Here is an 11,064-nt window from a genome sequence, read left to right as displayed (position 1 = left end):
CAAGGCTTGAACAATAGGGCTTAAATGAATTTATTGAAATATAAAAAACAATATTGTTTGCAATTCATTAAAAAAAAGTATGTGTGATATATTAACTGTTGCTTGTAGGTTTATCCTTACTCTCTACACTAAATATAAAACCTGTACAAGTATAAAACGTCTTAACTTGTTTAAAAACTTAAAAAGTATATTCCATGTTTAATTAAACTTGGTATTATGCAGCATGCCTGTCTCCTTTGGCAGTTAATGTGTTGATTTAACAATATGAGGTAACACATAGAAAACACAAAATAATACACATAGAAAACACAAAATAATTCACACACAAACTCTAAAGAACTACTGTTCTATTCTACATAAACTTAGCACCTTCAATCGGTTTGGCTGCTAGTGCATTCTTGCTCATATGACTAACTAGCACAGCTTACCTTTGAATCATAGTTGAGTTAGCTACTCATGTACGTATACAAAAAAGAAAAGAAAAAAAGATTGGTACCTGACACAATTCATAGTAAACGCATCTCTCAATATTTACACTCAGTAGAAGAAAGGTCAGAAGATGTAGAAGAAGGGAGCTGAATCATCTGCAGTAGACGTCTTGTCTCCTCTGTCTGTGCATGCACCCTCCAAAGCTGTGTTTGCAGTCCACTACCAGCCAGTAAAACCGAAAATTCACCATCTGCAGAGTCACAAGGCATGTCACTCCTCAGGGTGATTATTCCTGATTGGATAATGTATGTGCCCACTTGAAAATCGGTTCTCTTCCTGTTTTGTTTTTAAATATATGTGTTTGGTCACCATGCCGTTCCACAATTACACAGGTTTGCGGTCACTAAGTAGGCCCTACCTGGGCTCAGTACTTGCACAGCCGGCCTGGGCTCAAATTCGACTCAAGTTTGCTGCATGTCCTTCCCCATCTCGCCCTCCTGCCATCTCTCTCCATTGTCACCATCAAATAATGGCTTGAAACTTAAGTTACAAAACACGTACATAGTTACATACCCTTGTTGAGGTTGTATATAGTTGCTATGCCAAGTTGCTGGAATCTCACTTCCTCGTTTTTCAGGAACATCGATAGGTATTCTGAGGCAGCAGTGTAGTGAGGTCTCAGCAACTGGATGACTTCCCCTAAATAAAGTGTTCAAGTTTAGGTTCATTTAGGTCTGCTATTTTTGAAAAATCGAAGAACAACTGACATAGAAACATAGCTTTTTCAGAAAACTGTCAAGATATAGAAGACATTTTTAGAATCTGATCTCATTTAAAATGTAAAGATAGATATGAGTTCTATTTGCAATCACATTACCATTCATTTCTAGTTTGCTTATGATGGCAGCAGAAGTGTATGACAACCGGGGATTTCCCATTTGTCCTGACAACTTCACCAGTGCTGAAACTTGTTCCAACGTTATTGTTTTTGATAAATGAGACTGAAGTGTATCTGAAATTGTGAAATGAAACCCAGGTCACGTAATTCAGTAAATTAGAGAAAACAAGGCAGCATATTATCAATTTCAAGTTGTCTAAAGGCTACAGTGGAACACAGGATAATTGAAGTTCCAAAACCAACATTCATAAGACAGCAAGACAGCCAAATTCCCACACCCAGAGCACTCACCCCAGGACATCAGATGATGCAGGCATGATGCCACACACAGCAAAGTCTCCTCTGAGGGAATAGGAGACACAAGAACCTGAAGTAGTCCCGATAAACACTGCGTTTCCGTCACAGCCTGAATTTTAATGACAAATGTCCAAAGTTTAATGTCCAAACATGCAACTCTGTCGCTGACCCTCTGCTCTGACCTATCACCATCACAAAAGGCACAAGCAAAAATACAAAGTGATCAAGAGCACAACAACAACCACAAGACGTCAAGAGTTAAAACCGTGATTGGATAGCAGCACTAGCCTGACCTGTTGGCCTGTGCTGGTCCTACACAAGTTGGTGACTGTGGTAGAGCTGTTAGTGATGATAACTGAGCTGAATCCATGATGATGGAGCAACTGGCCAACCGCATTCAAAATGCCCTCACTCAACAGGGCCTCCTGAAATTAAAAACAGTGAAATCACGTGGTGTTATAATTCTTTGGAGTACGATGTTTTGTGCCGTGTTTATTTGACGATTGCAGCCAAACTAATGGATCCTCATCAACATAACATTCTCATGAAAATGATATATTTTTTCTATATTTAACTCACACTTTAACTTGATGATCTATGAAGTCTTACATTGTTTTGGGGGTTTGCAGACAGTGTAGACAGCAATGTTATTGCTGACTCTGCCCATGCAGGACTAGAAGAACACAGTACAGACTTGAGTTGCAGCACACAGTCCAGCTCCATCAGCTGTCCTTGAATCAGAACTATGAATAAAACAAAACATACAGCATGGGGCGGGGCTCTGTAAATTACATCAAATCTCTATCCACTGTTGGTCTCTTATGCTTTTTCACTCTTTTTCTTTGGTCTTTCTTGGTCTACTCTTCTTAACACTAAAAACAAAAAGAAAGCAAAAAACAGATCAAATGAATATAATTGCCATTGTGATTACCATTCTCAGAAAGGATTTGAAGACATCTGCATGCTTGGGATGAATTCTGTAGATGGAATAAAAAGGTTTATAATCACTGGTCAAGCAAATATTGTGTGTGTGTGTGTGTGTGTGTGTGTGTGTCTGTCCATCTGCGTACAGCTAATCTCCGGCATTGTTGGCCCGTGCAATTTCCGTGACATTATGCACACACATTCCCACTAGGCAGAGGACGAAATGCTACTTACAAAAAAACAAATCAGCCTCATGGTGGCGCTATAACAGGACAATTCAGGTCCTTACCTATAACTGCACGAGTTGTGTACAACTTTGTAGGCACCATAGATATAAAAAAAAATAGATGCCTCATTGGCCGTTGCAGTTTGTTGGAGCCATGTGTGTCAAATTAATAGAGGGTATGCGCATGCATAAAGTGAATGGCAGATCGAGTGGCAAAGTGAGTGACAAAGGGTATTTAATGTTGTTTAAAGTCATTTAATGCAATCAAATAGGACTTTTCTGTTTGGATGTATGGGCTGTCAAGGCCAGAAGCATAGCTTCCACTATACTTCGCAAGGAATCTCGGGAATATTTTGCCCCCTCTCGATAACATACGCCCCAGAGTATGTATGGCGCACTCCCCCATTTTTCCACATCTGCCGGTTATAGCGCCAAAACACATTTCTGTACATTACTCGTACACATTTTATTCATACATCTGTTAGATTTTTCATAGATTACTCCTACACATTTTGTCCAAACATCACAAATGCTATTATCCTGGTGGAGACCTGTGCCCTGAGGGGGACTTTTTCTAGTTTATGTTATGAAATCAAACTGATCAGACTAATTCAACTGCCAATCCCTCAGTCAAATCATGCAAAAAAAAATAAAAAATAACATTGGCTATTCGACTAAGAGATTGGTAGTCGACTAAGACTGTCTTGATCGATTAGTCGACTAATCAAGGTCAGTTGTCTAATAGTCGACTACCAGTCGACTATTAGTAATTAGACTAATAATAGTGGACTACCAGTCTATCCATAGACAACATTTGACCAATCAGTCGACTATACAAATCTTTAGTCAGGGACAGCCCTAATATTCTTTAATTATAATATTTAATATTAACCCATTTTGGGCGGGAACCCCTTTTGGTGTTAGCATTATGTTATGCTTTAGCTATTGAAAAATAGCAGATCTACAAGCTCATAGCGCGCCACCGAGTGGCGCGCTACGAGCTTGTAGGTCTGCTATTTTTTTTAAATCGAAGAACAACTGACATAGAAACATAGCTTTTTCAGAAAACTGTCAAGATGTAGAAGACATTTTTAGAATCTGATCTCAGGTCAAAATGGGTTAAAGACAATAGAGAGCTCCTCACATGGCCTGTGTGACGTCAGTTGAGTATTACCTTTTGCACAGAAGAAGACATGAGAGTCAACAGCGACTTCAAGAGGAAATGATCCCCGATGCACAGCAACGTGGAATGATGCTCCTGGACCACAGCGATGTTGCACAGAGCAGAGCAGCTGTAAAACTGAACTTCCCAATCTGAGGACTGCAATAGAAGCACCAAGACAGGAATGGCCCCTGCTTGACATAAGACCCTCATAGACCAGACTGGAAAAAGAGGGGACACGTCACTGGGTAACAATTCCATATTTGAATATTGCACACAGAACAAATCAATGTCAACAACAATATAGATGGCACCTTTTTTTGCTTTGTTGATTGTTGTGTTCAACACACATTAAACCCAGGCCAGTACCCACCTGATTGTGTGAGATTTAACAGGGCCCAAACTGCATTTTGTTGTACTCGAGAGTCATAGGACTTTGCTAAAACCAGCAATGATATCACTCCATCAGACACAATGGCCTCTCTGTTTGATTCTGTATGAAGAAACACATAAAAGCACATTACACATGTGCTCAACTGTCTGATATACAGGTACTGTCTGTTATGTTCCATTGTTAAGATATAATATTGGTCTTGGACAATACTTCACATACCAGTAGGAAATTATCCAACAGAATGAACAGATGTTTGACTATATCTGTTGAGCATTTAGAGAAGAAAAACCCTAATGAATCACCATCTTTAAAAAGGTAATTTTACATTGTTTTATTTTTTAAATCCGGTTAGTAACCTTTGGTGGACAGTGGTCTCATGCCAATCTGGGGGGGCATAACACCAGTGGCGCCTTCGGTACGTAAACATTGGGGGGAACAATATTTGAGAGGGAAGTTGTGGACATGGTTGTCACCACACGACACGGCACATCAGATTGACTACATCCTTACTCGTAGGAAATGGAGGAGCAGTGTCACTAACAGCGAGGCATACGGGTCCTTCAGCTCACTCTACTCAGACCACAGGGTCGTAACAGCAACAGTTAGACTGAGCCTGAGGGCCCCAAGGAAGGAGGGAAGGAGGAAGGTGAAATATGAATGGAGTCAACTGGCAACGGACCCTCTGCTACAGGAACACTACGCAGTAGAAATCAAGAACAGGTTCCAAGTACTGCAGGAGGAGGAGGAGAACATATCAGCCCGCTACAAAAGTTTTGTTGAAGCAAACAATGCAGCAGCTGAGACATGTCTCCAGCAAGTCCCCAAAGCAAGGAGGAAAGACGGATGTCTTGACCCCAGAATCATCAAAGCCAGGGAGGAGCTGAGAGCAGCACACAGGGACCTTGTCGCTGATCGAAAAGGAGAGGGTCTGAAGGAGGAATACAGGCGGCGGAAGGAGGAGCTCTACCAAGTCTATGCAACACTGGAACAACAGGAGCTAAACCAGAAGATCAAGGAGATCGAGGAGGCTCATGTTAACCAGAAGCAATGACATCTCTGGCAGAAACTCCTCTCAGACTTCCAAGATCCGGGGAGAAAATGCAGAGGAACGGGTTGAAGCATGGTACCAGCACTTCAAAACACTCCTAGGTAACCCACCTGCAACCGAGGATGAGGATGTTCTGATAGCCCCTGTCTTCCATGACCTTCCCATTCCAGATGGACCATTCACCATGGATGAGTACCAAAAGGCCAAGGCTACGATCAAGTGCGGCAAGAGCTGTGGGGAGGATGGATTGACACCAGAGGTTCTGAAATACGTGCCCATAGACGAGGTGGTGCTAGATTTTATCAACAAAGCACACATGTCTGGAGAGCAGCCGGAGCTATGGCGCACAATGAACATCGTTCCAGTACCAAAGTCAGGTGACCTCACCAAGACGGACAACTACCGTGGCATCAGCCTGAGCTCACAAGTTGCCAAGACCGCTAACAGGATGATCCTCAATCGTCTTAGACCAATCTTAGACCCTCTACTGAGAAACTCACAGAACGGCTTCCGCCCGGAACGAACAACAGTCGGGCAGATACTGGCACTGAGGAGGATATTGGAAGGGGTAAGGGAGCGCAACCTGTCAGCGGTGATCACATTAATCGACTTCCAAAAGGCCTTCGACACCATCCACCGCGGGAAACTCATGAGTATTCTACGTGCCTACGGAGTTCCAGAAAAGTTGGTCCAGATGATAGTCAAACTACAGCCAGACTAGAGCCAAGGTCCAAACCTGCGACGGAGACACCAAAGAATTTGAGATTCTTGCAGGCGTCCTACAAGGTGACACTCTTGCCCCCTTCCTGTTCGTTGTAGTGATGGATCATGCACTGAGACTTGCAATCAATGGCAGAGAGGAGGCGCTGGGGTTCACTCTGGTCCCGAGGAAGTCAAGGCGAGTACACCCCATCATGGTCACTGACCTCGACTATGCAGACGACATCGCCCTAATCTCGGATACAGTCGAGAAAGGAACGGAGCTACTTCTGGCAGTAGAAAAGGAGTGCAGGAAGGTCGGCCTCAAGCTCAATGCCAAGAAAACAAAGGTAATGACAGTCAACACCGAGGACAAAACCATTGCCACTGCAGACGGGACGGTGCTCGAGCAAGTCGAGGACTTCAAGATACCTTGGGGCCTGGACTGCCTCAACTGAACAGGATCTGAAGGTTCGGAGAGCACTTGCCTGGAAAGCCTTGCACGGGATGAGGAGAGTGTGGAAATCAGACATGGGAGAAGACCTTAAGAGGCGGCTGTTCATAGCTACTGTGGAGTCAGTACTGCTGTATGGGGCCGACACATGGACCCTCACAGTACAACAGGAAAAAGCCCTGGATGGAGTCTACACAAGAATGCTACGAATGGCACTAGGTGTCACATGGACGGACCGCATCAGAAATGTGGACCTCTATGGGGACCTACCACGCGTCACGGACAAAGTCAGAGAGAGAAGGATGAGGCTGGCAGGGCACTGCGTCAGGCACCCAGAACTTGAGGCAAGTAAATTGACCCTATGGGAGCCAACCCAGGGCAAAGCCAGGAGGGGAAAGAAGCGTACCACCTATGTAGACGTGCTGCGGCGCGACAGCTTGGCTGACAACACTGCAGAGCTCAAGAACCTGATGTTGGATAGGAATTTGTGGAGGGCAGCAATCCAGGAATCCCGAGTTGGTGTTGGCTAGACCTCACTCTCGCAGCAACGAATGATATTTCAGACTAGAGAGCTATATAGCCAGAATGGTCATTGCGGCTAGAGGCAAGCATGCAGCGGCAGCTATACGCAACGATGATTGCGCAACAAAATGGGAACGGTGCTAGAGAGACCAGACAACCAAATAAATAAAGAAATCATTCCCCAGTCAGTTATTCCCCAATAGTGTGGGGACATTCACACCCAAATGACCCCCTATCCAGGGCCTATGCATAACACTAAGAACAAAAACAAAATCACACCCGTCTGAAGTGATTGGTGCTGTACTGTACTGTACTGTACTGTACTGTACTGTACTGTACTGTACTGTACTGTACTGTACAAGCCCTCCTCCCTGGCCTGTGTGTGTCTGTGTCAGTGTGTTAGGCTGTGCAACAGTGACACTTGGTGGTGAACAAACGCTATAACGCTATTTCCGTGCTCGGACACAGCCAGGGACACAGGGACAGACCCAGGGACCCAGCCACACACATAGCTGTCTATAGGAGTGGTTGCACCACTCAAAACTCCAATCCAATGAAGATTTTCCACTATACTCTGCCATACTTAAAACCGTTCTGTTTAAAGGTGGATTGTGCTTGTCTCCACCTGTTTTGCCATGTCAAGAGTGTAAGACTTTCATCTTTCAGCACAAGCTCATATTTCTGGAAGTGTGAGGTACGAATGACTTGATTACTGTCTTAAACAACTAGAAATGGGCAAAAGATATTAACTGCATATTACTGCTGGCAGATGTAAATTGGTAACCTGACTCCGCCAGATTGGCTCTTCAATCAGGTATAAATTAACTTTTCAGTTGTAGGGATTTTTATGCTCAAGTTAAAAAACAAATCTCCTCTGTGTCCATACAAACCTGACGACGCCAGCATAGCAACACATGCACATGTGTGACACTGAACAGTGGGGTCTGCAGACTGAAACATCTCTACCAGAGGCACCAGCATCCCCATCTCTATCACTAACTCTTTACAGACTGGGAAAGAAAGAACAACAAAGAAAATACATAAGGTTGTTCAACTCTGACAGCAGAAATGGCCCTGGGTATACCCACAATGACCCCCCCAGCCTTATTATAAATCCTAAAACTACAATGTATATTTAATGAATGGAAGTGTGTATAATGTACAATCTTGGTTAGATAAATGCTGAAACAACCCTAAAGGATACTGTCTGTAGGCTGACTTTAATCATCTTAGGCTGGCATCCCTATTTTGGGCATAAATATTTAACAATTTTCAAAAATGGAGTCTTACCATTATTCTTTGCCAACACATTGACCAAGGATAAAGAGGTGGTCTTCTGCACATCCAGATCACTTGACAGAAGCAAAACCATCAATGGCTCTAGGAAGGCAACTGGCAGAGGAGACTCCACTGTAACAAATAAGGAAATACGTTGAGTATTTGGCTGGTGGCCATGGTTCATTTCAAACCTTCATTAGACTCACCTATAGCGCAAATCTGCAAGAGAAGCCACTAACCCACACCTCTCTGAAAGGTACAACTATATGTGGTGGTGGTGGTGTGGACACATTTGCGTAAGAATAAATGTAATCTCTTTTTTCTTTTGTACAGTACAACTCATTGTAATGTAAATGTTATTCATAATAATGCATATTGGTTTCACTAAACTGAATCTATTAGGCTTTTCTCTCTCATGTTTACATTATCCCAGCACAACCTAAGAATCTTCTACCCTTTATCAGAAACTCCGTTGTACATTTGCATAATACTGGTCATAACCGTAGTCAAGAGTAATTATCAGTACAATGGTGATATGATGCTGAAGAAACCTCAGGTGCAAATAATATGTTGCAGGGAACTGCAGATAGAGAGGCAAGGGCTGAAATTCCATAAGAGGGTACTTTTGGACAAAAACAGCGTTGCAGATCTACAAGCTCACAACGCATCGCACTGCGACATGTTGAGAGCTTGTAAATCAGCTATTTTCAGGGGGCACAACCCAGCACTGGAGATGCGGTGTACGACATGGATTTCGAAACAAATTAGTTCAACTCAAAATGCTGTGTTCAAGTTCAGCAGACTTTGGAAAAAAGCTATTCTCCTGATGCTGCCTTCCAGTATGGCATGGAAAGGAGAGGCATTTGCATTACTTTCACCATAGTAAATCCTGCATTCATGGTCTGGAAAGGGCAGTTGTTTTACAGACAGATGTCTATGTGTGCACATGCCTGATAAGTTCATCACATGCAAAATGTGAGAAATTAAGAATCCACATACAAATCTGTTTATCTACTCACATTGTTGACTAACTTGTAAATAATACAAGGCGGCAGCCTGTTGTAGTTCACAGTCGTCTGAGGATGAAAGTCTTTTCAGTGCTTGCAGACATTCTTGACTGACTGTTGGGTTTTCTTGATCTGTGAAGAGATATAGAATTCTGAATGACTGTTTGCACAGTCATGACATGACAATTCTTGTCATGTCAAGAACAGTCTGTCCTAAATCGAATGAGCTCAAATGATTGGCTTTATGTCAAACTAGACTATTATTTTTTATACTTTGTTTTTGTTTTGTAATTTGTACACGTTTAGCGGTAATAAAAAGGCTAGCCCAATAAAGTACACAAAATACAAATAAATTTAAAACAAAACAAAACAAAAAAACAAGCACTATAAATCTAATCTCAAAAGAGAATTGTTTTGTTTTAGCTTTCAGATTAATCATTTTCATGATATTTCGATTAGTAATAGGCCTACTATAGCCTATAGGGCGAGATGGAAAAGGGGCGAGCGTACCCGTTACCATAGTACACATAGTTCTCAATAAAATAAACGAGGGGGAAAATACATAGATAGACATAAACACCCACAAGCACAATATGTTCTACTACTAAGGCCAGCTCCTTCTCGTGTAGCCTATATAGTATATACCATTATCCAGGAGATGTAATAACGTCAGCTCATCCGTAGTTTTCTTCTCTTTCTTCGGATTCTTCCTTTGGCGGTTGAGGGAAGTTGCTCTCTCCAGACAGGTGCATCGGCCAAGTTCTCTGACCAGGTCCCTTATCCTTTGTTCAAAGTCTGCGCAAAGTCTCTTGAAATTAGCAGTAAAGGCTCGGAGCAACTGTGCACACTTTCCACAAAGCTCAGAGGCCATGACTACAATGAATGTACTGCACAGTATGTACAATATATGTATGTTGTTCGACGTAATGCATGCCCCCCTGCGTGTTGTTGCCAAGACACTCACCTACCGCACCAACCTGCACATAGGAGGTGGAGGTGGTCCTGCACTAAAATACACGCCTATAGGCTACCACGTGACTACCAGATTATTTACTTTGAGATTTTCATCATGTTCTTGTAATGTTAGAAATCACGTTTATAAATGTTGCTTCATGCACATAAATTATTTCGAATTAAAAACGAAAATAAATCAGAATCAATGTGTATTGCATTACATTGTTGTTATATGGAATATTAGAATGTATGATATTGGTACGCTATGTTATGCTATTGATATGACATAATATTAATATGCGATATGTGATGTTACATTATTGCTATAATAACCTGCCTATTATATTACTTGAAACATAGGGAATCTCATTGGTGAATCCGCGTTCGAATCGATGACGTCACTACAAACCCATCCCATAGTCAGGGGGGACAATTTGTTTGGTGTTGCCAGGTTTGCTTATAAGCGACTTTGGCCTTATCTTTCAGTAAGTTCAGAGTGGGTTCTGGTAACCCCCATGCCAGGGACCCCACCCAGTACTAGATTTGTGTTGTTAAAATGTTTCAAAAACTATTAAAAATGTGTCACTTTTTTGAAAATAGCAGATCTACAAGCTCACAACGTCACGTTGTGAGCTTGTAGATCTGCTAACGTGTTGTGACCTTGACCTATTTTCAAATCTCCTATCCAATGTTTTTTGATTGATTGATTGATTGATTGATTGATGGAATACTTTATTATCAGTTTGCAGAAAAAAGCACAGGAAAGTACAGT

General features: G+C 42.3%; 1 protein-coding gene across 1 annotated transcript; it reads right to left on the bottom strand.

Moving 5' to 3' along the window:
* Positions 1 to 17: 17 nt before the first annotated feature.
* On the bottom strand, positions 18 to 10,315 carry LOC306942007 (uncharacterized protein). The gene is made up of 13 exons (XM_079527657.1): positions 9,984 to 10,315; positions 9,351 to 9,470; positions 8,344 to 8,463; positions 7,944 to 8,063; positions 4,310 to 4,429; positions 3,949 to 4,157; positions 2,556 to 2,601; positions 2,234 to 2,367; positions 1,918 to 2,049; positions 1,619 to 1,733; positions 1,307 to 1,441; positions 1,003 to 1,128; positions 18 to 679 (listed from the first exon to the last, which is right to left on the bottom strand). Exons 1-13 carry the CDS (start codon positions 10,207 to 10,209, stop codon positions 525 to 527), a joined length of 1,758 nt encoding a protein of 585 aa, XP_079383783.1. The 5' UTR covers positions 10,210 to 10,315; the 3' UTR covers positions 18 to 524.
* Positions 10,316 to 11,064: the final 749 nt, after the last annotated feature.

The sequence above is a fragment of the Electrona antarctica genome (genome assembly GCF_951216825.1).
Source record: "Electrona antarctica genome assembly, chromosome: 18".
NCBI lineage: Eukaryota > Metazoa > Chordata > Actinopteri > Myctophiformes > Myctophidae > Electrona > Electrona antarctica.
Note: the sequence above shows the minus strand (reverse complement) of the source record. Positions and strands in the feature narration are given on the sequence as shown.